The sequence below is a fragment of the Terrapene carolina genome, unplaced genomic scaffold (genome assembly GCF_002925995.2).
Source record: "Terrapene carolina triunguis isolate 2854851 unplaced genomic scaffold, T_m_triunguis-2.0 Scaffold714, whole genome shotgun sequence".
NCBI classification, from domain to species: domain Eukaryota; kingdom Metazoa; phylum Chordata; order Testudines; family Emydidae; genus Terrapene; species Terrapene triunguis.
Window position 1 is genome coordinate 6,990,139 of NW_020665065.1, and position 27,312 is coordinate 7,017,450.

General features: G+C 50.0%; 1 protein-coding gene across 1 annotated transcript in view; it reads right to left on the reverse strand.

Annotated features, from left to right (window-relative positions):
• Nucleotides 1-16,849: 16,849 nt before the first annotated feature.
• TMEM88B (transmembrane protein 88B) overlaps nucleotides 16,850-27,312 on the reverse strand; it is a 39,194-nt gene continuing 28,731 nt past the window's right edge. The window contains exon 2 of the mRNA XM_024201642.3: nucleotides 16,850-18,030. Coding sequence (XP_024057410.2) covers nucleotides 17,761-18,030 — 270 coding nt within the window. The 3' untranslated portion in view covers nucleotides 16,850-17,760. The remainder of the gene's footprint in view (nucleotides 18,031-27,312) is intronic.

The window sequence follows — 27,312 nt, forward strand, 5'->3', positions numbered from 1 at the left end:
GAAAAGTTGAGCTTTAAACAGAAAGCTGGTATAAACCTTAACTATAGTAGACCTGATGGTCCCCTATAATCTATGGTACTTATTGGCCCTTTTACTGAGCATCTCATAATCTTGAGTGTATTTATCTTCACAACCTGCCTGCGAGGCAGGGCTGTCACTCCCATTTTACAGATGGAAAACGGAGGCACAGAGAGGCTAAGTGACTTGGCCAGGATCATACAAGTGGTCTGTTGAAGAACAGGGAATTGAACCCACTTGGCCATCCTTTTGCTCTTGTTGCAGGCTTCGCCCTCTCTCTTAAGTTTAAAGGAAAAACAAAACACAGGTGGCTCCTTGGAGTGCGAAGGGAGCTCGGAGCTCTACATTGATACACCACCATACAGCACCAGCCGCCCCCAAGCAGTCCCCTTTAAGCGTCTCTGACCAAGAGGAGGAATGAAATCCAGTCACATTGGTCTGGCAGCTCCCAGGAGAATGCTCTAATGCCATCTACCTAGCTTGGTGACCAACGTACCAAGATTCCTCTTCCCTTCTGCTCTGTAAGTGGAGTGTTATCCAGGGGTTAGAGCAGGAGACTGGGATTCAGGGTTCCTGGAATCTGTTTTTGCAGGAAGAGGGTTGAAATGACCTTTCCCACCCAGTGGCGGTGCCAGCCCATTGGGGACCCTAAACAGGAATATCCCCCTCACCAACACATAATCAAAAGTGAATAGGGGGCCCCCTTTAGCTGCTTGGGACCCTAAGTAATTGCTTATGCCTAGCGCCGGCTCTGTTCCCGTCTCTAATTTCTATCCCTCTCTGAGCGCCAGGGTTTCAGAGAGAGGGTGAAAGTGACCTCTCTTCTGCTTCATGCCATTCTGCTGCCCCTGCTGGTTTCCACAGCCAGTGATGGATTTTGTCATCCTTGTGCCGCAGCTGCTGGGATAAGAGGTTAGAGCAAAGGGGAAGGAGGGGAGGGAAACCTCAAGGCAGGATATACCAATGTCCCTGCGCCCGAGAGCTGAGTCTCAAGTTGATGGCAAACAGGGCAGAGGACCATGAAGGTCAAGTTCCTCTTACAACAAGAGGGCAGGAATGGCCTGCCCCTGTGAAAAGTACTACAGTATTCTATACTAATACTTCAGCAAAATACGGCAGCAATAACCTCGCCTAAGGGAAATACTACAGTATCCTATAGCAATGACTGCTCTCTTGTAAAAATACTAAGGGACAGGATAGCAGTGACCTCTCCCTTACGAAACGTATTCTGTTGCAACGGCTGCTTCTTAGAAAAGTGCTACAGCGTTCTACAACAACGGCCCCAAACACCGCAGCTCCCAATCGTGTTAGAGCAGTCTTTTCAACTAGTCCTACCGAATCCTGCAGCATTTTCCCCTCTGGCTGGTCCCCTGGCCCGAGCCCCCTGCCCCACCTGCTCCCTAGAGCCCCGCCTTGCTTTGTGGGGGTCTCCCAGGAGCCCGGCCTCAACACAGACCTGAATCAAAGTGGCAAAGGCCAATAGAGTCTTGCAATCAAGTTGATAAGGAAAGCTGCATCGCTATAGCAACTGAGCCCTGTGTCACCCAGCCCCGGGTGCAAGGCTCCTTCCAATTGGAAGGCAAGTGCCTGCTCTGATTACATTAAACGCGGCTCATGAGCATGCTGCCTGATTCTGCACTGACAAAATACAGCAGAGCCACTTAGGGGTAGTGCAGGCACTTGACAGCAAAAAAGGAAGGGAGGAGCAGTGAGCTAAATACTAATGGCTGGTAACCATAGCTACCTTCCACTAGCCAGGCTAACCATTCTGAGACAGTCAAGGGGACCCAATGTAGGGTGACCAGACAGCAAGTGTGAAAAATCGGGATGGGGGTGGGGGGTAATAGGAGCCTATATAAGAAAAGGACCCCAAAATCGGGACTATCCCTATAAAATCGGGACAGCTGGTCACCCTAGGACCCAGTAGGTTGATGGAAGCATTTTCTTATGTCTAAAAATAATCAACGGGGCTAACTTTGGACCGACACGTGTCATGAACTGGGTCTGCTCTGTTTCCACTGAAGGCATGTCTAATATATCCATCACCATCACCTACTTGCAAATATGATACACCCGTTGGAGAGCTGGGTATCAGTGTTCGGGCTTGTTTGCGAGTGGAGCCCGGCGAGCATGAGCGAATAATTGGCTGACCATCTACCGCCAGGTATTCATTGGCGTCACCTTTGTAGCACCAATGCGAAGATTCCCTTTGACTTCAGCGGCTTTGAATCAGGCCCCTAGTTCTTTGTGAGAGAACAGCTGCTGTGCTATTCAAACCACCCAGACCCTGGGCTCAGGGCATCAGAGTTCCAACAGGTATGGCACTGTGACAAGATCCCATCCTACCTTACAAGGTCCAGTCAGTCCAGCAGGGATGGGTAGTGCCTTGCAAACTTGTCTATCCTCGTCATCGTTGGCTGGGAACTCAGTGTGGTTTAATGGCATTTGCAAGCGGTTGTGAATCAGGAGTGACTGAATTTTAAGCTTGGCCCCAACGCTGTCTCAGTGTGTAGCCTTGGGCATGTCATTTAACCTCTGCATCTCAGTCTTCCCACCTGTAAAACGGGGATCAGATGGATCTAGCTCACAAGGGTCTTATGCTAATGATGGTGCGAATCTTTGAAGATGCAAAGGGCTAAACCTCATTAGAAAGGTCGGCAGCGCTCAGCTTTATTTCTTAAATTACAAGAATAAATAAATAATACAGTGAACAAAGCAAACTTGAAAAGAAGAAGCTACTTTGGTTTTTTCCACACAGTAGCCATCAGCACCTGGAAATAGCCTTTTTATAAACTTCCATTTGTCTGCAAGCAAAAACGAATCCAAAGAGGGAACATGGAATTTGCAAGAATAAAAATATCAAGGGACACTGCTGGATAAAAATCCTACTGAGAGACAAAGCCTCCTTATCTTTGTTATTATTAGCAACACCTGAGACAAATGACAGTGAACATCATTTGAAGTCTCATTTACTTTGTGTGTGTATATACACATGTATATTTCATTTTTGCAATTTGCTTGGCCTGGACAGTGACCGGAGACTGGGCAATTTCACTTTTGTTTCTAGTCACTTTTGGGTTTTTATGCATTATCCCAATCCTGGGATTGTTGGGCTTCCCATACTTCAGGGGAATGTTCACATGTCATAGAATCATAGGGTTGGAAGGGACCTCAGAAGGTCATCTAGTCCAACCCCCTGCTCAAAGGAGGACCAATCCCCAGACAGATTTTTGCCCCAGATTCCCCCCTCAAGGATTGAACTCACAACGCTGGGTTTAGCAGGCCAATGCTCAAACCACTGAGCTATCCCTCCCCAAAGTAGGTACACTCATCTCATAAAACTGGAAGGGACCTTGAAAGGTCATCAAGTCCAATCCCCTGCCTTCACAGCAGGACCAAGTACTGTCCCTGACGGATTTTTGCCCCCGATCCCTAAATGGCCCCCTCAAGGATTGAACTCACAACCCTGGGTTTAGCAGGCCAAAAAAGGGGATAGCTGATTTAAAACAAAACCCAGGACAAACCATACTCGCTTCATATTAGCTTTCAGCCACTCCCTTTTTCCCTGGTGAAAATCTAACTTTTAGAGGCTAAAATTAAATCAACAGCGTCTGTTGAAGGAACTAGAATCCTGTTTTTATGAAACAAGGGCCTGATCCAGAACCCATTAAAGTCAGTGGGAGCCTCTCCAATCACGTCAATGGGCTTTGGCTCAGGCCCATATCGGAACAAAAGAGGAGAGGAAAAATACAGAAAATACCTGAGATATGTGAGCAGAATCGTATCGGGGGAGGGGGCGGGGGAATGCATTTCAAAGTCTTCCATGGTTCGTCAGTGTCACTCTAATGCTGTGACTCTGAATGACGCACACGCTTTAATGTTGCAGGGAAATTAAATCCACGCCCAAGCTGCCTACATGGGATTTTTAAAAACGTGGCTAAAGAGCCCCCCAAATAGATTTCTCTCGTCTCCTTTGCACCTCGCCGGGCAGCATGGTGCTCTGAAGTCACGGCAATGCATTGGGAATGACAGCGTAAGGAATGAGAAAGCCCTGCCCCAGTGCTGACAGAGAAGGCAGCCAGTACTGAGCTGAGTGCAGGCAGCCGATCTCCCGCTCTGTCGCCGTCAGACATGCCAGCCCGGGGGTGCTGGCTGACACACAGGGCCATCCCTAGGGAGGCGCGGGGCCCGGGACAAATCAGCCTGTATGGGCGCTCCTTAACCTTTTTTATACAGGTGAAATCTAGTGTGGGGAGGGGACAGCAGTGCTGGGGGGCGAGGGATGATGGAGAGTCACAGGGTGGCACCTGTGCTAGGGGCGAGAGGCACCCCTAACCCCACCCCCCCGGGCCGGCCTAGCACCCCCCACACAACACACTGAAGTGCGGGGGGCCCCAAAGCGCGGGGCCCGGAGCGGTCACCCTGATTTGTCATACCCAAGGGACGGCTCGGCCGACACAGGTGCTTTTAGAGCCTGCTCCAAAGCCCGCTGGAGTTAGCTGGAGTCACTGACTTCCGTGAATTTTGCGTTAAGTCCGTAGGGAGCGATTTCCAACAGCACTCATGGTTGACCCAACTCTGCTCCCATTGAAGTCAATGGTAAAAGTTTATCACAGCCCCCAAGCGAGAAGCCCTGACCCCTTAGCTCTATCTGTAGCCGCACCTGCTTTTAGCTCTGGAGGTTCCTGGCCCAATCCTGGGCGTGTCGGCCGGCACGCTTCCACAGGAGCTGCTCACTGGCTTGTGAGTAAGTAGTAATAGCGCTTCGCTTGTACGAGCAGCCAGTTCACGCACCAGTCGCCGGGAGGGCTCTTCCCTGACGGGGATGGCCCCCTCAGTCTCCAGGGCCTAGTCAGTCACTGGCCTTTCTGTTGAGACTGCTGCACAGAGGCCAGGTGGTGCGGACTGTGGCGGTGGCTTTGTGGTGACGTTTTTCCCACTAAGACCTGGGCTGCGCCCTCCCCCAAGACTTTCCTCAAAGGCCACTGAACCGTCCCTCGGTCACAGTTTCTTTATAGACGGCCTGAGTCTAGGCCCCCTTCTGTCAATGGCGAGACTCCCGGGGGCTTTGCCTCAGTCAGGCCCAGAGATACTCAGAGGTTTTCTGCATGTTTGTGTGGTTCTCTTGGGCCCAATGCCAGCCTGTCTCGCTCCATCACCCACGGCCAGCGAGGTGGGGGCAGTCTGGTGGGAGCTCACCAGACAGTGACTCGGTTTCCCTGGGGTGGGAAACTAAGGGGGAAGGGTGCACAGTATCCGCCAGTAGGTGGCAGCTCGAGGTTGGGCAGGTTGTAAAGATACCCTCCCTGCTGGTAAGGGGGCTCACCAGGCTGGCTGAGACAGCTGGGTGCTCGGGAGTGAATTTCACCCACCTCTGTTGTCTTTGGAACCAGTCTGGTGAACCCCCGTTTGGCTGTCTGATGGGCTTCGACACCCTGTGTGAAATTAGCTGGGTGCGCCTCCCCCCTCTTCCGACTGACACCCTGGTTCACAGCCTGCGCAGAGAGACCAAGGGCAGAATAGGCCAGGGGCTCTCCTCTCACTCAGAGGGCTGGCATCTGGGCAGAGGTGGAGTGAGAGCAGCTTGCCCTGCCGCTATCTGCGCTGTACCTGCTAGCCAGCAGATTGCAGCCTGCAGAGCTGGGGGCTGAGTGGGTCAAATGAAGCGTGGCTGTGAGGAGCTTGACAGCTCCCATCAACCTCCATGCTTGCATTCTGAAAGCAACAGGGTCTGCAATTCATCTTAACTTCGTCCATTCATCTCCGGGACGTGAGGTGGCTGCAGTGACAGCAGTTCCTGTTTGCTTTATGTGTATCTGCTGCCTAAGAGATTTATAACCATCGCTGGGTTGGCACTTAAACATACAATGATAAATATGGTTGCCACTTACTATCTAGTACCTTTCATCTGAGCCCCCAAAATGTCTGTAAAGCACAGTTAACCCTAAGATAACACCTGTGAGCCACCAAGGCCTCACCATCCACATTTTACAGACTGGGAAGCTCAGGTACCAAGCGATTTGCCAAAGGGGACACAGATCCACAAAGAGAGTTAGGCGCCTAAATATCTCTGAGGGTCCATGCCTCAGTTTCCCCATGCCTCAGTTTCCCCATCAGTAAATGGGGATAATAGGACTTCCCTACCTCACAGGGCTGCTGTGAGAATAAATGCATTAAAGAGCGGAGAAGTGTTTACATACTACAGTAATGGAACCTTCAATAGATGGCTAGACAGTGACCCAGCTGGAAACAGAAGCCAGGAGGAGTACAGACTCCCAATTCAGGTGCGCTAAGCATTGCACTGCATTGCCTACACAGAGAATGACTTCTTTTCTGCATTTTAAAGGAACAGTGACTGTAATTTAATTGTCTGCTTAGAACCTTGGCAGGGAGTGGAGCAAATCATTATTATTAATTACCACAGAGTTTGCACCGGGGACATTTTTCCTGAAAACTCCAAGCAACCTTCTTTTTATGGCTTAGAAATGGCATGAAGGTGCTTCCAGATTTTCCCTAGTTGTGGGCCTTGTGAATAAAGGTACTAATGAAAAATCGTGTAATCAAACTGGATGCTGTGCCAACAGCCCTTAAATGAGCAAATTGGTAATAATACCTGGCTCTTGCATAGAACATTTCATCAGTAGAACTCAAAGTGCTTTCCAAAGGAGGTCAGTATCATTGTCCCCATTTTACAGATGGAGAAACTGAGGCACAGAGTGGTGAAGTGACCTGCCCAAGATCACCCATCAGGCTAGTGGAAGATCTGGGAATAGAATCCAGTACTCCTGAGTCCCAGTCCACTGCACTATCCATCAGGCAACAACACTACCAGAAGAGGTTATTTTTATTTATTTGTATTGCAGTAGCACCTAGGAGGCCCAGTTTTTGGCCAGGACCCTAATCACAGAATCATAGAACTGTAGGTCTGGAAGGGACCTCGAGCGGTCATTAAGTCCAGTCCCCTGCACTCACGGCAGGACTAAGTATTAGCTAGACCATTCCTGACAGGTCTTTGTCTAACTTGCTCTTAAAAATCTCCAGTGATGGAGATTCCACAACCTCCCTAGGCAATTTATTCCAGTGTTTAACCACCCTGACAGTTAGGAAGTTTTTCCTAATGTCCAACCTAAACCTCCCTTGCTGCAGTTTAAGCCCATTTCTTCTTGTCCTATCCTCAGAAGCTAAGGAGAATAATTTTTCTCCCTCCTCCTTATAACAACCTTTTATGTACTTGAAAACTGTTATCATGTCCCTTTTCTCAGTCTTCTTTTCTCCAGACTAAACAAACTCCATTTTTTCAGAAGTCATGTTTTCTAGACCCTTAATCATTTTGGTTGCTCTTCTCTGGACTTTCTCCAATTTGTCCACATCTTTCCTGAAATGTGGCACCCAGAACTGGACACAATGTGCTAGGCGCTGTACAAACATGAAACACAGGAACGGGCCCTACCCCAGGGAGTTTACAATCTAAGTAATGTCTAATTGTTCACAAGTCCCAGTGAGGAGTATCTAGTGCTGGGTGTGGCTCTCCCGTCATTACACCAATTTTACCCCAGTGTAAGTCTTTCTGACTTCAGTGGAATCATTCCTGATTTATACTAGTGCCAGGAGAATCCAGCTCCCCCGTCTATGAAGGAATACAATTTATTTCACTTAACAACATCCCTCCCATGCTGCAGAGAGATGGCTCGTGGTTTCTGATGGATTCATTTCCGCATTGATATTAAAACGCTCTTTAAAATAAAACAGTAAATTAAATCAGAAGTCTTTTTTATGAACAAGGCTATTTGCCAAGTGACTTCTGCATCGCGAGTGGTAGGAAGGGCGCGCCAGATTGCTTACCGCCTAACTAGATTAAAGAATATTGTTTTATAAATCCAGTTTGATTAAGTGGCAGGCGAGCAACTGACTCAATAAGCATGGGTTAGTTGCAGTCATTGATCACATATGTGTCTCAGTCACAGGGCCACGGAACACGCCGGGTTAGAGCAGAGAACTCACTACAATGTCTGAAACCACACAGGTGCTCTGAGGATCCTGCTCCCTCGCCGACGTCGATGGGTCTGATTCGCAGTTACTCAGGACCTGTGCTTGGGTTAGGAGTGGAGGGGGTAAGTGAAGTCACCTTTGCTATCCCCATATCCTGAGGCTCTCCAAAGCCCTGCTTGGCCCTAGGGGTGAATTAGTAAGTGTACATCATGAGGCACAATGTTAGTGTCCAGGGATGTAATATTCCCTGTCATGCAAAGCAACTTCCTTTTGTTCTCCTGGTTAGTAACTCTTTCCTGCCTTTCTGTATCTAACAGCACCTGTTGTGTTAGCAATCAGTCTGTGTCTGATGGAAGGTCTGCACTGGGAGACGAGAGGGACACCGTGGGCAGGGAGCCAAAAAAACAGCTGGCGACAGGCTTCAGTTGCCTGGTAGAATGGCTGCCAGCGGAGAATTCATGGGAAAACAAGCCATGACATCTTGCATGTGTTAGATGTCGTTTCATGTACCACGTGGATAATAACAAGAGAGGGCTCCATGTTCCTAAAACTAAACTGACTCTTTATGAACTATTTACAGAGATGATGCAACTGCAGCCAACATTCCAGCCATGTGCACACAGACTGGCTTCATGGTTCCTCCTCCAAACTCACCCCTCCTGCAACCTGTGCTCCTCCCTCCAAGTTCCATGCAGGTTGCTACAGACATGTATAATAGAGTTGAGAGCAAGGCTGCAATCAGTTTATGAACGCAGGAAAGTGCTGCTGCCAAAAAACCCTTCCTGTTGCTCTGGGAAGCGTAATAACAGGAAGGAGAACCCCCGCAGATGGGGGCACATCTGCCAGGTGTGCTGTAGCAAACAGAACAGTCAGTTATGCTTCTTCCAGGCTGGAGCCTGTGTTTAAATTAGAAACCGGCCAGAAATGGAAAATTCAGCTCCGGAGCTGGATTTCAGACATCCCAGATTTCAGGACCATGTAGGTCAGCTTGGGGTCAGGTTGGGTCCTTTCTCTACAGTCTGCCCAGATGGTGTTAGCAAACCCTTTGCTGGATATTCACCTGAGTGATTTATCAGGAACAACCAGTTTCAAAGCGACATTTACATTTGGCCATTGGGTCGAATTGCTGGCCTTTTATTCCAGCCCCAGAGAGTGGGACGTCAGTCAGGAACCAGAGCAGGGGAAAGCGATGTGAGCCTACCCTACAAATACCACATCACGGACTTCAAGGAGGATGGAAGGAGTTAGGATGTTTCACTATAGATTTTACTTAAACTCTTCCCAGGCTAGTGATGCTGGAAATCACTATAAACATCCAACAAAAGAAAAGGCAAAGAGGAGACTCTGGCCAGGTGTGGGACTCCAGACCCATCCATCAATGGTGTGGGATAGGGTAGGATTCCTTTGGATAGTCTGTGAGCCCCCTAGTGGCCATTACCGTGTTCTGTGCTTTTAGAAGCCTCTAGAAAGCAGCCCGTATGGCAGCAGGTATGTAGCTAGGTCTGGCGTGTTCGTGTGTATTTAGCAAACACGGTTATTTGGGACCCAACTGCGGCCTTGTTATTTTTCATGTTATTTTTGCTCCGTGAACAGCAAATAGGGACAACAATGGGCTAATCCCCTGCTTCCCGATCCTTATGAACGTTGCTTCTGTGCAAACGCAGCAGCTCTACCACTGTTGGGCTCTGCTGAGGTTTGCAGCCATGCGTAATAAATCTGCCAGCATCCAAGGAGTTAAGGAACAGAAATCTTCCCCTCTTGTTGCTACTGAGAGCCTAAGGATATAATAATAACATCTAATCCTGGGAGTTTTGGAACAAACATGCTATTATGCAAGGACAGGATGTCTCTAGTTCAAAGGAAACAGGCCTAAGGCAATTCTCCCTTCAGCAACTCTGGATTTGTTTTCCTTTTTGAGTCAGGGTGTCCATCACCCAGGCTTAATGGTCCTGCGCAAACTCTGGTGCTGCTGAATATCATGAGAAATATTAAATCAGTTCCTTTCACCCTGGCAGATCCTTCCCAATGTCCCCGAAAAGCATTTGGAAAATTCTTTACAAACTAGAGGCCTGATCCTTCATCTCTTATACACCCAAGTCCTTGATCATGTCAAAGAATCACTTTACCCATCACTGAAATGCACCCATCTCTGGAGTGGAACATAACTGCTCTTTAACATTACCCAGAAGCGTTAAACAACAGTTAGGCCAGGAAGTGACAAATACCATAGCCAGCTGAGCCTGAGGGAGGTCTTTAGGGTGGCAGAATTTAAATACCCAAACAGGATGCTGGCATTAAAGTCCTTACTTGTGAAGAACGTGTCATGGAAACGTTAGTGACCACAAGTGGTCAGGATATAGATTTTACATTGCATACAATAGACAGCATTTCCTGCAGCAGTGCCTCATACTGCCCTGCTGAGGTGCTAACCCCGTTTGATTCAGACAGAAGGGCATCCATCCCCTGCCAGATTGATAGATTCACAGATTCTAAGACCAGCAGGAACTAGTGTGATTATGAGTCTGACCTCCTGTATAGTCCAAGCCATGGAACTTCTGAAGTCACTCCTGTTGGAAGCAGAGCAGTTCTTTCAGAAACGCATCTAATCTTGATTAAAGATTTCCAGTGATGGAGAAACCATGACCCTTGGTAAATTCATTCTTACAGTTAAAAAATCGTGCCTTATTTCTAGTCTGAGTTTATCTAGCTTCAAGCTACTGGGTCTGTTACCCCTTTGTCTGCTAGTATGGAGAGCCTTCTATTATCAAAGATCCGTTCCCCATATAGATGCTTATAGACTGTGATCAAGTCACCCCAGAACCTTCTCCCTGGCAAACTAAACTGACTGAGCTTGTGATTTGAACCTGCTAAACCCAGGGTTGTGAGTTCAATCCTTGAGGGGACCACTTAGGGATCTGGGGCAAAATCAGTACTTGGTCCTGCTAGTGAAGGCAGGGGACTGGACTTGATGACCTTTCAAGGTCCCTTCCAGTTCTGTGAGATAGGTATATCTCCATATATTGATTTATTTATTTTTTAATCAGTCTCACGACTTCTCGCCAATTTCTCATTAGCCTTGTTGCTATTGATGACCAGTATATTGTTATTAACATCCTCTCCCTGAAGGAGAAGATACACACCGACTATGCTGCTGTGCACATTAGAGACACCCACCCATGGACAGAGCTGTTGTTGAGCCTTCCAAACTCCTGCGGTGTGTGTCCCTGGGGAAATGTTGGTCAAGGACTAAACCACACAGCCTTGCAGGCTGCCCCTCCCCGCCGTGACGCTGTTCTCTGGCATACTGAGGTGACTGGAAAAGTGACTGGTGATGCCACACTGGTCGTTCTGAAACAAACTCTGCCCTAAGTCAAGGGGCTTGCACCGGGCGTGAGTCAAGGCAGGATTTGGTGCTGTGTATCTATGGGGTTTTTTCATGGTCGTTGGTTCCCAAGAATTTTGGAGAAAAAGCTTCACGCCACGATTCGGCTGGGCATTTCACTCAGGGAGGCAGGAGACTCTTGTGGTTTGTCATCAGAAACGCTGGATAGAAAATGCAGCCTTAAGCCATGTAGCCGGGGTATGTTTAAGGGCCACAGTCAAAAGCAGTGTTGCAAGATTTCTGGGGACGGGCAGGGTGATGCCTCAGAAATGATGGAATGAGGCAAATTTGAACTTGCCCCAGGTTTTCTGAGAGCACCTGGAGGGGTGTGAATTGCACTCGGCTGTCTAACTGGCATGTGGGCTTGTGCTGAGGGCAGGCCTAGCGCAGTTAGCACCTGCAAATAGGTTCTGAAACATGCACCGCCCACCTAGCGTGAACATTTTTAATTGTCCCTTTCAGCACAAACTACAGATCCTAGAGGAGTGGCTCTCAAACTTTTGTACTGTGACCCCTTTCACATAGCAAGCCTCTGAGTGCAACCCCTCTTATCAATTAAAAACACTTTTTTATATATTTAACACCATTATAAATGCTGGAGGCAAAGCGGGGTTTGGGGTGGAGGTTGACAGCTTGCGACCCCCCATGTGTAATAACCTCCCGACCCCTTGAGGGGTCCTGACCCCCAGTTTGAGAACCCCTGTCCTAGAGTCTGCCTCTGAGCAGGGCCAGCTCCAGGCACCAGCTTACCAAGCAGGTGCTTGGGGCGGCCACTTTGGAGAGGGGCGGCACGTCCAGCTGTTCGGCGGCAATTCGGTGGACGGTCCCTCACTCCTGCTCGGAGCGAAGGACCTCCCATCGAATTGCCGCCGCAGATCGCGATCGCGGCTGTTTGTTTGTTTTTTTGGCTGCTTGGGGCGGCCAAAACCCTGGAGCCGGCCCTGCCTCTGAGGATGTGCAGTATGTGGGGTGGCTGGGACCCAGCAATCGCGGTAACAGGTTTGGATAGACGCTGATCGATGTCTCTTTTATACCAATGCTCACTCCTAGGTCAGCCCAGCAGCACGGGCTCACCCGGCCAGCCTGGCCTGTCATGGTGCAGTGGCTGATGGGGTCTTGCCTTGCGTTCCGCTGCCATGAATGAGACTGACCCACCCGACAGGGTGTTACCCAGTTTATCACATTGTCTTCTACCTGCTCTGAGTGTGCCCCAGTCTGGCTGTGTCCAAACCACACCCCACACCGTCCACAGCCTTTTTGCCAGTCCCTCCCTGGCACCCTCTCATGGTGTAGATCCTCTCTCATCCACAATGACTGCTACCCCCCCCCCCCCCAAGTTCTATGCTGCTTTTAGCCCTTCCTTCCCCGGGGCGAATGCTCTTGCTCCGGCCGGGCATCAGCCGCACGGAGTGTAGTTCTCTCTCTTCCCATCTTTCTCTGCCATTTAATTCTGTTCCATGCTGTGGACCAGTTCTAGATGCAGCCAAGCCAACAGAATGGCCAGCAATCCTGCAGAGGCGAACCCTTTGATCGGCCCTCTGTCTGGTACCATCTGGGCTAGATTGCCCAATTACTCAGTGGGTGTTTTGATTGGATCAGGTGTCCTAGAAACCCAGAGCCGGCCCATCTCTGTTGATGCAATGAGGCATGGATTACAGGATTACACCGGGGCTGCTGGATTTACGCTCAGCTGCCTGCAGCAATCTCACTGTGATGTGTCCGGTACAGTAGCCAGTGAGCTCTGCTGGGTGCATCTCTTTGGAGTCAGGCAAGTAAATTGGAAGCTGGGTTAATAGCTATAATACTGGAGCCCATGCTGTGTAGAGGGGTCAGGATTATGGAGGGAACCTGGTTTAATGCAGCTGCCAGGGTGGGAGGAATCACAAGAAAGGCTGGTGGAATGACTCAGCAGAGGAAATACAGAATCAGCCAGCAAGGTCTTTCTCTCTAGGAATAATGCTCAGAGCAGGGAAGCAAAATAAATTCATGCTACAAAAAGGAAAGCAGAAAACTCCTCCCCGCCTCCTAGGTAGGGGCTCCTCAGAGTTTTCTCTCCCTATGTGAGGAGCATAAACTTACCAGGGACCCTCCCCTCTCTGCCATCCAAGCAACCCCTCCTCCAGCCTTTCCCCGAGCAAAAGCAGGAGGCAGCTGAGCTGAGATTAACCTTTGCTCACTGAGGACCCTGCCACCTGGGTGATGGGGAGAAGCATCACTGAAGCACTGATTCGCACCAGGGCCGCCCGGAGGAGGGGGGGGCAAGTGGGGCAATTTGCCCCAGGCCCCGGGCCCCGCAGGGGCCCCCACGAGAGTTTTTCAGGGCCTGTGGAGCGGGGTCCTTCACTCGCTCTGGGGGCCCCGGAAAACTCTCGCGGGGCCCGGGCCCCCAGAGCTTCTTCCGCTCCGGGTCTTCAGCGGCAATTCGGTGGCGGGGGGTCCTTCTGCCCCGGGACCCGCCGCCGAAGTGCCAGGTCTTCGGCGGCAATTCGGCGGCGAGGGCCCCCTGAATCCTCTGGGCGGGCCTGACTCGCACAGGAATTGCCAGACTGATTCAGTCATGGTCCAGTGTCCTGTCTCTGACAGTGGCCAGCATTGGCTGTTTCAGAGTGTGTTCAAGAAACCCTACAGTAGGCAATTATGGGATGACCTAAACTCAGTGAAAATTTCTTCCTGACCACCAATAGTTAAAGGCTGGTTTATGCCCTGGAGCATGAGCGTTCTTGGCCTTTTTAAACCTCTTGTTTATGTATAGTGTTTATTATTCTAACTATGGCTCTTCTTGGTTCCCATATCAATGTCCAATTCCATTTTGAATCCTGCTAAACTCTTGTCCTAAATGAGTTGCACAGGCCAATGGTAAGAAAAAGTATTTCCTTTTCTCTTCTCAATCTAATTGAATGTCCCCTTGTTTTCATACTATGAGACAGGACTGAATGGAAAATCATGATCCACCTTCTTGATCCCATTCACTATTTGTACTGTTATGTTGAAAGCTGCTAATGGCTGCCATCCGTTGGGTCTCTGATCCAAAACCAATTGTAATGGCTGCGCCAAGCACTCTTTCAGACTCCATAGAAGGAAAAATTAAGCCCCTTTATGTACTAGAGACAGCTACAAACAATGGAGTGATCACTCAAGGCACATGGCAGGATGCAGCTAAGCTGTGTGGACTGAGAAGGTCACCCTGATAGGCCTGACACAGGGGCTAGGAATTGGTTCTGCAGCCGGTGTGCATGAAGGGCAGAAAGCCAGAGAAAGCCATCAGAAAGCCAGGAGAAGCAGTTGTGAGTGTGATCCTGAGAGGAAGTGGAGAGACATTGTTTCTTGAGCACAGAGCTTACTGGTGTAGCAGACGTGGGGATTCTGAGCAAGGAAACTGCCTGCTGTTGGTTGTTCCTACTGTGTTCGGGGAAACAGGACTTTGTGTGCATCTTGGGTAAATAAACAAGATCGCCCCAAGAACAGACCTGCCTCAGAGCATCAATTTCTTATCCTATAATGGAAGCAACCCTGCAAGGCCCCCCTTTGTCTAACCTCTGGGGCCAAAGGAGCGACAATTAAAGATGGCCAAAGAAACTTCAACGGACCCATATTCCGTCAGAATACGCAGTTCCATTGAAATCAAACCACTTCTCAAAATCGGGTCAATTTTACCGGCATTGTGTTTGGGGAAAAAACAGGGGGAAATGTTTTGACATTTTCTCAATGAACCGTTTTGTTTGTTTTGCAACAATTTTCATTTCAAATTTGTAAAAATGTTGTCTGATCTACAAAACAAAACGAACAAAACTGAAAACACAACACTTCAGCTGACCCGGAGCGGGTGTTTTGGGGGAATTTGCCTTCATGGAGAATTTTGAAAGCTTAAAAATCTCAAAACACTTCACGGAACAGACCTCGCAGCCTCCCCGTAGCTCTCGCAACAATACTTTGATCATGTCCCCTCTTATTCGTCTCCTAAGATAGTCAGCGATCGCTCTTCACCTGACAGTCGTTCCAGGCCCCGAGCCATTCTCCTGCAGTGCACTCCTCAGGCACGACTGGGCCCGGTTGCTGCCCATCTGCTGACCGCACACATTTGGGGAGCTAAGCCTGAGCTTGCCATGGAATTTCCAAGGGCGTTAGCCTTCTCCTGCTGTCCAGTGTTCAGCTGCCACCCCCCTCAGCTTCCCATGGTCACTTTGCTCCCATGTCATTTGCAGGGATGGCCCCAGGGCCTTACACCCTTAGAATGAAAACCAAACCCCAGGGAAAATACACAAATTAGTCTTTAATATACAGCGAGGGGCTCCAATGGCCCGGTCACATTACAATGGGCATCACACATGAACAGGGTGGACTGCCGGTGCTCAGACAGCGAATGCAGAGCGGCCCCCATGGCGGAGTCCCCAGCATGGGGTTTATTTACACATCAGCAATTGAAGCGGTTACAGTGGACAGAAGAACAACGGTGACTGGGGATACACAGCTTCCAGTGGTCAATGGCATCCAGCTCGGAAAGGCCCTCCTCAGGCCTGGTCCAAAGCCAGCTGAAGCCAAGGGAGAGACTCTCATTGACGTTGCTGGCAACGGAGCAGGCCCTGTGTGAGTTCTACGGTGCCAGGTGAGGATGGGAACCCAGGCTGGATCTCTTGCTTCGATAGGTTTAGATTGTGTGGCTCCCTCCCCCAGAAACAAACCTCTCCAAACTACCGGAGAAAGGTGCTGGCCAGAGAGCCCCGAAGAATGAAACCCCTGGTGTCTATAGGTGCATCCTGGATAGCAGTGAGGGCCGCGTCCCTTGCACTGCCCTGCGGATGTGCCTCAGCTCTGCGCTGGGGCGGGGAATGTCGTCTCTGTGGCCCATTCAACCCTTGGCCTGTCTGTGGAGACCGGGCACGAGATGGGTCAGCGAGTGCCAGCTGCTGGAGTGGCTTTTGACTGCCAAGCCCTGTCCACTAGACAAGTGGTTCCCAAACGTTTTACAATGGTGACCCGCCAACTGCGTTTTGTCTGTTTTTCAGACCCACCATTATGTTTACAAAAGGCCCAGATTCATGGGAGGGGCCCAAAATCACAGGCCAGGGTCCTCCTCCACTGCCGCTGTCTCCCTCCCCCCCCAAAGGGGGCACAGACCACCCGCAGCAACCCCTGTCCCTCAGTCTCCCAAACCAAATCCCGGCGGGATGCGGAGGGGAGGCCCCAGGCTGGTGGGGGGCGGAGAGTGAGCCCTGCCTGCCCTCACCCTGCAGCAACGGCTGCTACCCTGCAGGGCTGGGCCCAGCTCCCTGCTCCGGGCACTGCAACCCTATCTGCCAGGTCGCAGCGCCACTCAGGTTTGACACAGCTGCCCCGCCATCAATGCCCAGAGCGGGGAGCCAGTCCCAGGCACTGCGGGGTGAGTGTGAGGTGAGCTTGCTTTCCACCTCCCCACCCCCACCCCCAAGCCCTCCCTCTGCATCAGGTCCATAACCCATCTAGTGGCAGGTTGGGACTCACTGTCTGGGAAACACTTCACTGGACAATACCCAATGTCTAGCAGGCCATTGCGTGGCCATCAGATTTCAATAACCAGCATCAAAGCAGGCAGGGTTCAGGCCAGCACCCTGGGGGGAAGGTACCCACAGCCCGGTAGAGATTCCCCAAGCCACCCGGTCCCCACTAATCACAAAAGGAACACAGTCACCATTATAACCTGCTACGAGAGCAGCTGTGCAAAGCGGGACGGACATAGTCACAGCGCAACAAGGCCCAGACTCACAGGTGCATTTGCAGGGCCAGAGACCCGTGCAGCCACAATAGGATTCTAGGCAGGGGGGGGCCACAATGGACCCCCTCCTGGCTGAATGTGTATTTTACAGGGGGCCACTTCTCTGGGACAAAGGATGCAGCTTTTTAACCACACGGCTACTTTTCCCTTGTGCCTGTAGCGCCGTCAGCAGCCCCTTCCATCACTGCGCAGTCTAGTCCATGACGTAAGGAGATCCCGTGTTCTGATGCCAAGCCGCACAAAGTTGGGAGCCAGGGAGAACCACAGGGCCTGTCTGTGTCCAGCAGCCTCAGTGAAGCATCCCCATTTCTAAGTCAGCGAGTCCTGTCTCTTCTGTACCAGCCGGGACATGACTGGCCCTGCGTAAGTAGCAGGAGGGCGAGCCCCTTTGACACGCTTTTGTCCATGTGCTTTGGTGCCTTTCCATCACAGTGGGGAGAACCTGCTGAGGGTTACAGGCTTAGGTACAGCTACAGGAGAGGGGTTCATTCCAGACCCAGCTCATTCCTCTGTCCCGTAGGACCTGAGAGCCTATGCCTACCAGGACTCCAGATGGTGACTTTGCAGGTGCCAAGGGGGGATGTACTGGGGGGAGGGGGCTGGGGGAGCTGGTGCCGCGAGCTCATACCCAGGCCTTGACTTGAGTGCTCCACTCCTTGGCACAGCTGCACAGCCCTCCCTCCTCGTACCAGCGCCACTTCACCCCTTTGTAGACGGCCCGAGCGTAGGGCTGGAAGCATAGGAAGAGGCGGAGGCGCCGCGCCAGGCTGCAGTAGACGGCCATGGCCACCACGATGAGCGGGGACATGATGACGAAGCCGAGGATGATGAGGGCAGAGGCGCTGTTGTCGTCCAGGATGGTTTTGCAGTAGGAGGCGGAGGAGTGCAGCACCTGCAGGAGACAGGAGAAAGGGCAAAGCGGGTCAGAGGCCTGGGGCAGGAGACAGGCTTCCTTAGCGCCATCGCGCTCATGTGCCAGATATTAGGGAAAACTATTTCACTAGGAGGGTGGTGAAGCACTGGAATGGGTTCCCTAGGGAGGTGGTGGAATCTCCTTCCTTAGAGGTTTTTAAGGCCTGGCTTGACAAAGCCCTGGCTGGGATGATTTAGTTGGGCCCTCAGGAAGGCACGATCCACGAAAGCGCTTCAGAAACAAGCACCGTGCCCCAAAGCTGAATAATACCACAACTGAAGGGGTGGAAAAGCACAGGGCTGGGAACCAGGAGATCAGGGCTCTATGGCCTGCATGTATTAGGGGCAAAATGCTCCCTGCAAAAAGCCCATCAGATTCCAACAGAATCCTGTTACTATTTGTAATGGCTCCAAGAGGCCCGGCCAAGGTCAGGGTTCCATTGTGCTAAGTAGACACAGAATAAAAATCCCTGCCCCAAAGACCTCACAGTCTAGATAGCTAAAGGAAGTACAGTTAGCTCTGTTCCCAGAAGGGAGCTGAGATCCAAGGTGTATCCTCATTGCAAGTTAGCCTGGGCGTTGCCCCTAAGCCTGCTCCTATCCACACACACAGCGCTTTCCCCTGAACGTTGTGGTGCTTTCATCCCAAGCTAGCTGGCCCAGCTAGGCTAGAGGTCAAGTGCCACATTATGAACAGAGGCTAACCCACTCCAGTGCTGATAGTCCTCCAGTGCCTTCCCACAATCCCACCGTGTGTCCGGAAGGGCAAACAAGTTCTTCAGCAATTTACTGGGAGAGAATCCTAGAGGGGCTCAGCTTACTGCAGCCCAGAGACCCATGGGATATATGCCCCCAGAAGTCCTAGCGACACACATGGGTGAGTGGAGCACGAGGGAGGACACAGTAGCACAGCAGGGCTTTGCAGTGTGGCTGCTCATCCCCAAGCTAGGCTAACCTGGGTGCTGATCACCTGGGCCAATTCTGCAGTGAAGACGTACGCACAGATGAAGGGACTTGCCCAAGGTCCCACGGACCAGTAATTGAATTCCTCCTGGGTCCCCATCCAGTGCCTCAGCCCTAAGAGCAGCCTTCCTCTCTTCCGAGCCAGGCCTGGCGATTTCCAGGCTGCCTCACAGAAACTCTTTAATCAGGCGTTTAGTTAATCAACCATCATGACAAGGCCAGGGCGTTGCATGCAGATAATGGAGCAGGAAATGTTCATTTTATTGACTCACCCCTAATAATATACTTTTGTATTTGCTAGTTTTGGGATACAAAGACCCCTGGTGCTGCAGTGAGGCGGGCTGCAAAAGCACATTGACAATGATAGAAAAATAAAGAAAATACAGCTAGACTTAGCTTCTAATGACAGACAAAGAGGATGGGGGAAATAGATGGGCTTGTGATTAAGGCAATGGTCTGAGACCCCCAGCCAAGCCATCAGTTGAGTTCTCAGCCCTGGCACACACTGCCTGCACACATCAGTGCTATCCTAGCTTTCAATCTTCTGCTCATATATCAGATCCCTTTCTCCTATTCAGCACCTTCTAAGATCTTCAGGGCAAGGACCGTCTCTCACCATGTATTTGTATGGTGCCTCATACAATGGAACGTCCATCTCAGCTAAGGGCTCTAAGCACCATTATAACACTAATAAAAAGAACAGGCGTTCCAAGTGCAGCCACCCATACACTCTGCATGAGCGGACGATAGCAGTTTCCCCCGTCTCTTTCCCTTTTACAAGGCTTCTCTTTCTTTCTCAGTGTCCCCACAGCAAACACAACCCATCTGGTTTTAAACAATCCTTATTGGCTCCCCGCAGCGTAAAAGGCAACCTATAAGTAAAGGAAAGGCTCTGAAAAGCATTAGCCCAAAGACAGAAGGAACGCACTCGCCAAGCTGCTACTGCCCTGCCAGGGCACGGCTCCCCCCTGCACCCGTTCAAAAGCAGAAAAGACTGTGTTCTCCACCCCTGGCTTTCTCTTCTGATCTGACGGACGTACTCACAAAGGGATACAGGGATATTCTCTCAGCTGGAAGCAATTCACTTTGCTTACGAACTGGAACCCGAGGCCTTCCAAGCTAATGGTCCAGGCACCACTGAGTTTAATGGGGGAGCTTAATGTTCCAGTCCTTGCTGTCTCATCACTCATGACTTGGGCTCAGTTTGTGGGCTAGGTTTATGATTTCACAGGGAGGCTGTCAAGTCATAGGAGACCCAACATTTAAGGTCTGCACAAAGACGCTTCTATAAAACCTAACTCACACACCGCCCTGAAGGGGATGTTGCTCTGCTTATGAGCAGAAAGAGCAGCCATTTTGTTCTCAAAGCCGCTGCACCCTGTTACGGAGGGAGCACACATACTGTGCTCTCTCTCATGGAGACTTTATTATGGCTAATTTTTGTTGTCATTTTTCTTTAATCTAAAACAAAAGTCCCTTTGGGTCTGGACCTACCTGATTACCATTTGTATGTAAAAAAACATGACACCCTCCAGCCTAGATGGTTTCAACTAGGCATAATTAATGCATGGCACATACATATTTAGCCAATGGACATTTCTTTATAACTCATACATCTGTAAGAAGGGGCTGTTAGATCCCACAGAGGGGTATAGGAAGGAGAAATAGAGAGAGAGATACAGAGAGCCTTTCTGTGGCCTTCTCTCCCTAGCATTATTTCAGCTGGTAGTTACAGGGGAGAGGCGGGCTTTATCAGATTTTTGTATACATTGTTGGTAGCCCACAGTTGGTGCAATTCATCCCTGCTGCATTGCCATTCATGCTCACTCACTTCCCTAGCTCACAAGGGCGTCTTGGCACTTACTAACTCAAAGAACTTGGAAAATGCAAAGTCCAACATCAGCGCCAAGTAATACCTGCACTGGAAGTGGAATTGCAGCCGAACAAATCCCTCCGTTCCTTGCCTGTGCTGCAGCCAGTCGGAACGGTGCTGCCACTGGTGCCCCTAAACTGAGCCAAACACAACACCTTTAGAAGAAACAGCCCATGCAATCCAAACCCAGCAAAAGCATTTTCCAAAGCTCCCAGAATGAGCGAGGTTTCAATCTGGAGGAAGTTTTGACTGGCCAGTTACAACTTGCGGGTTTTGTCCGAAAAGCGTTCTTTGGTGCAGACCCTTTTGTTTCAACCTCTGCAGCATTGACCTCTTCCAATCACTCTCCTAGCTGAGAGCTCATTTTCAAGGTCATGCCATTTCAAAATGGTTCTCTCTCCTTCCTCCCCTCCTCCCCGAGGCACTGAGCTGAATGGCTGATTTTATGTTTTTAATCTCCCCCCCCCCCGGCTGGCAATTCTCTTGTATAATTAATGCAGAATTAATAGGAGGTAAGGAGGGGAGCAAGGATGTTTTCTGAGAATAGCTGATGGGGTTGATGTCAAGGTCAATTGATTACTGGTGATGGAAGCAAATGAAAGCTCCCCATCCCAGCTCGAAAGCGACTGGCCGCAAGAAAGATCTTAAACCCAGTCAAGCAAGAAATTAAAACTCAACCCAAGCTGATCCAGCCAAATGAAGCCGTCTCTCAAAAAGGTCAAGCGCTCTGAACTGTTTCACCAGCCGGCTGGTTTTCTGCCAGCTGCCTTTGATGCCATTTTCACACCTTCCCTCTGGGTTCGCATTCCTCCTTCAGGGCCTTTGCATTTAATTTCACACTCGACCCCATTCAGCCCTGGGCTGACCAGGCTTTAGAGTACCTCTTGGGCTAGAGAAAAGACAGAATTTGGTGACGGGGAATAGAAAGGCGATTGGGGCTGCAGGATATTGACGGCCCCCGTGGTTCTCTTGGGCTCCTTAGCTCCCAGACTGACTAACACAGTCAACACACAGGCTCTCCCAAAGTTCTGGCCTGGAATAACCAGTCAGAGAATGCATTACAGAGTAGACAACAGGTGTAAATAGAGTCAGTGGAGAGCACTGTTCTTAATGGAATTGAAACCATTTATACCAGGAACAGAATTGCCCACTATGTTTTTCCCACCATGGCAAGTGCACTCCCATGTCCCTAAAGTTGTGAGAACGGGGACAAAACTGGAGCCATTTATCCAAACCCAATGAGCTGTGGGTGTCTGGAAAAAACAGGAACAAGTCCAAACTACCTTGCTTTTGATTTTGGCAACACCAAACTCCCACCAGTAAGGTTTTGCAAAACCTAGGCCAAAGCCACCTCTGGTTCTGCCTGTCTCTGATCATTATTAAACAGCCTTCACCTGGTTGCTTCACGGGGTTAAAACTTGGAATCTTTTATGACACGTTGATTGTCAGAAATTTGTCGATTTCACCAACAAACCTCGCATGTTTATTAAGAATAAAACCTTAATGTTAAGAACTAAGAAGTGTACTTATTTTTTTGTCCAGTTCATAGCTTTGGGATCAATCTAAACTGCACAATTCAGGCAGCTTTAGCCATAATGAGGAGAAGCAAAATGCAAACAGCAAACCTCTGAAAACCTCCTAGGGCAGCCAAAAAAGCTATTTAGAAGCAGGCAGCTTCCCACCACCACATGTAAATCAGAAGTGTTTATAAAAACCTCATTCAATATCCTTCTTCCCAAATTTCACCAGCTTTGGATTTCCCCCATGCTCCCCTATGGATCCAGCTGCTAAAAGGCAAATGACCTTGTCCGACTTTGTAACCTCATTGTTTTGAAGTTGGAATAAAATCTCTTCAAGCAGAGAAAGGTTCATGCCAGGTTCTCAGCAGAGGGCAACTTGCTGTGTTGTCTGCCTTCCTACTGGGCCTTTTTCCTTTAGCACAAAGAAAAAGGGTTCTCAGTACATGGCACATGCAATAGATCAGATGCAGAGGCCCCCCGCCCCCCTTCCTTTTAAGGGGAGAGACCTTGAAGGGTATCAATTTATTTGTACTGTAGCCTGCAAGTTAGATAGCTCTCCTCTCCATCTGTATTCTGTAGTAGTGTGGCTGGGTTCCAGCTAGCTTGAAATCCTGACTGCGGGATGTTTAACAGGAACAGTCTATTTGCACAAGCCAGTGCCAGACAAACCACATAAGACAATAGGCAAATATTTCTGGTAATAACCCCACCGTCATAAGTGCCTGCAAACTGGATGGGTCTGGGCTGCATAGTTTGGCTCTCTGGTTATGTCTACACTTAAACCGCTACAGTGCAGACGCTCACTACAGCGATGGGAGAGGCAGCGCTTGGTGGACAGAATCTACACTGGGGGTTAGGCCGGCTTACCTACGTTGCTCAGAGATGTGGATTTTTCCCACCCCTGAGCAACATTGCTGGGGCAAACTTACTTTTTAGCGCAGACCTGGCCTGAGTCTGAGCTTTCAAGGAATTTGAGCCCTACTTAGACTGTGAGATCTTTGGAGCAAAGACCATCTTTTCTTTGTACGTGGGTATGGCACCTCCCACAATGGGGGCGTGGTATCTGCCTAGGGTCTCTAGATGCTATCGCAATGCAAACAAGATGACAATAATGTATTCCGATCCCTGGTTTTGGTTCAGCCCTTTACAGACACAAGCCAGCTGTAAAGTTTGCATTCTGATCTGATGACGTGTTCTAAGAACTTGTCTTCACTGCAAGGTTAACTCGGGTTCTTACTGTTGGCCCTACCCTGATTCCCGTCTACACCCCAAAACCTCTCACTCACTGGTTTGTCCAAGGGTAGAGGCTAACACCTGAGTGCTACCAACGCTTGAGCTGGTAACCCAACAACTCTGCAATGTGGATGCGGACCTAAGCCACTTGAGTGCTGACAGTCCTCTTTCCCACAATTCCATCTGGGAACTATTTTCTAGCCATCTACTTACTCTTTGCCTCCCATTCAACCAGAAGTCACCTGCCAGTTCCCAAAGTCTGGTTTGGCCTTTGCACCCCACATTCACATGTACCCTGCTGTACGTGCAACGTTTCTAGCACTGGCACAACTGGTGGTGAACAGAAGGCATCTGGGGCACCATCCTCCCAGCATGCTGCCAGCTGGCTTGAAGCTGTAACTAGGGTGCTGAATGATCTTTGCAGCGAGGCCAGTAAAACCTCAGATTTTGGGACCAGGACCCCAAATCTATAATGCTGTGAGGCCATCTCCAAGAAGCTGACAGAGGAAGAGACCCACTGGATGGGATGTTAGTGTGAGGAGAAAATTAACCTCTGAAGAATCTATACTGGCAGACCATGGACCACAATGCCTAGTCTGGTAATGCCCCGAGATTGCGCCCACTCTGAGGAGCTGGACAGGGTGAAATTCTTCCAGGGCAGCACTAGGAACCGTGGACTACGGAGCCAGGAGGTCTAAAGTGCCTCACACTATTGATTGTCACCCCAATGTGGATGCAGTCAATTGGACAACCTCAAGTCTGACTTTGTGGTGTAACTGTTCTCCACTGGTCTTAGCCACCTCCAGTGCTCACACCTGAGCACCAATGACCCAAGTGAACTCAGCAGCAAAGACACCCTGAAGAGCTCTTTGGGTTCAGGCAGCTCAAGCAGAACTTTCTGTGAAAATGTCAGTTCTTCTCACCTTCCCACTCGCTGTTCAGTGCCTGCCACGCAGCAGAGGGGCTGCCTTTGTCGCATCTGAGTCCTAAATCTGCGTCTCTCTTACGCTATTTTATTTCTTTGTCTCTCGTGTCATTAGACACCAGAACTAGGGTTTGTTTTGTAGTGTTGGGCTGTGAACAAACTGTGTGGCTTCATGTCATTTTGATTAAAGTCTGACTCAGTTCCTAATGTGTACACGAGCGGGGGTGGAATAAGCATGTGTGATGGGAGAGAGGGCACCTAAACCAGTGGTTATTACTTTGTTAAGGCCGTAGGCATGTCAGTTTTCTTTTCAGCCCTCTCCTCCCACCCCGACCCCGCCAAGTGACGGTAGTTCTCATGGTTGATGCTAAACAGAGAGCCCTAGAACGTGAGATCTTCGGTTTATTCCTGATTATTCCTGGTTATTTCTGGAGGCTTTTAAGAACAGGCTGGACAAACCCGTCAGGGATGGTCGAGGTTTACTTGGTCCTGCCACAGCACCAGTGGCTGGACTTGATGACTTCTTGGGGTCTCTTCCAGCCCTACATTTCTGTGATTCTATGATGTTGTACTATTGATCCAAGGAGGCGTCTTTCTGTTGCCTGCAGAGGAGTTTGGATCAGGCGCTAAGTGACATTGCCCACTTCCCGCTATGTGGGAACTGGCTGTGCTGTGGGAAACCCTGGAAGCTTCTCCCCCAGGAGCTGGACTGAGATCCCTTCTTACCCACCCCTCCATCCAACCAACCTCCTTTCACAAGGGCCTTGTAAAATGACCCAACCGGTCAGATGGCAAAAATATGTGTTTACCAAAGCAGTAGACAGGCCTGCAGAATTATAAGTGAGGGACATGGACATAATGGTCTAATTAAACCTGTAATCTGACAAGTGTTATATACTTTTGGCAATAAAACAGGCTCATCTGGCAGCCTGGAGATTAAATACACCCCACGATAGGCGGCCTGCTACAAATGAGGAGCATGCTGGTACTTTATATTCTTCAATAAAAAACAATAGCATGTTAATCAGATACTATTCGCCAGGCCAGTGGTGGGGATGATGGAGGTTTTGGCACATTCACATTGTGCTTTTCCTGCCAAATGATGCAAAAAATGCTTGTCAAGCAGAAATAGGAGCCGCCGCTGGAGTGGACCGTGGAAGCTGTTCAGAAAGTGAGCTGGAATGTTACACAGCCATTTAGGATAGGAAGCAAAGAAGGACATTGTATCAAATTGGAACGGTCAGGGGATGAGCAGAATGGAATCACCCAGCATGGAATTTGCTCAAGACTATCTATCTGGGTTTCTAAAAGATCACCCAACCCTATGGTAATTGAGACACATGGGACTAACACCCCTCGTCTTGCCAAAACAAAGTGTCCTGGAGTCTTTCGTGACACGTCATAGCTGAAAAAGTGCCACCAATAAGGCACCAAGAGCATGTGCTGCGGACCGAGATCTACATGAAGGTCTTGCATGCAAATCATTGACCTGCCTCAAGTCTCCTTAACCGTGTGAAATCGAACAAAATTGCAGCGCTGGGAACTACAGTCACATCCGGCTGGGCCTCCTTAGCCCTTCCCACACATACGTGATCTCCGCTAGGAAAACAGGCCGAGAGACCAAGCCAGACCCACAACAAAACTTCAGCATAATCCCCCCAGCACTGCAGCAGCATTTCAAAGAGCGTCGCTATCATGAGGGGCGGAAGGAGTGCTGGAAATGTGCAATATTGCCACTGACATGAATGGGCAATGACTCTTACTTGGTGAGAACAGCTGACCCCACTGGCTTCTCCCGCCTAGCTGGAGGATATAATAGTATCCCCATTAGACAGCCCTCCTCCGCTATTTTCCTCTCAGGTTTTTTTGAACGCTTCTCTCATCTCCCTCATCAGCTAGTGTAATGTACTTGCTTCACAGCCCAAGTACAGTCTGATTATCCTATTTGAATGTAAGTGATGAATATGAAAATGATCATTCTCTGACTCCTACTACAGAATGTTTTCAGCTGATTCATCTTAGGGTCTGTAGGTCTAATAGGAATTGCCTTTTAATGTCTCTGTATTAATTCCCTCTGCAGAAGAAACAGGGAAAGATATGGACAATGCTTCCTGGATACTTTTTATTGTAGCTCAGTGATTCCCTATTGCTGAGATCTAGGGTCTGAACAGCAGAGTAGGTCAGTGCCCCACTCCTTCACCGCTGGTGACCTGGATTCAAATCCTGCCTTGTGGATCACAATATGGGGAACAGTCCTGATGTTTCCAGCCTAGTCTTTGAGGTAGCTTCCAGTGCATGGAGGGCGAGTGAGAAGTTTAGATGTAGGTTCACAGGGATGTGTGCAGGGAATTGTGGGAATGGCAGCAAAGGCCAGGCTTGACCCATCCGGCTGCAAAGTGGGTGAGTAGGGGGCGGGTCGCAGCTCAGCCCGCACCCCTACCCACATGAGCTCACCAGCTCAGGAGCCACTTGCCCTGCGGTGCAGAGGGAAAGGCTCTGAGTGTGACCATACGAAGGTCTGGGCACCTTTGCGCGCTGTCACACATGGAGAGCTGGCAGGGCCGTTTGTGGGGAGCGCAGGGCTAGAATAGTGGGGGGCTGCAGGTCAGGACTGAGGGGTGTCGGCAGGGCTGTTTGTGGGGAGCACAGGGCTGGATTAGTGGGGGCTGCAGGTCAGGACTGAGGGGCGTCAGCAGGGCCATTTGTGGGGAGCGCAGGGCTGGAATCGTGGGGAGCGCAGGTCAGGAC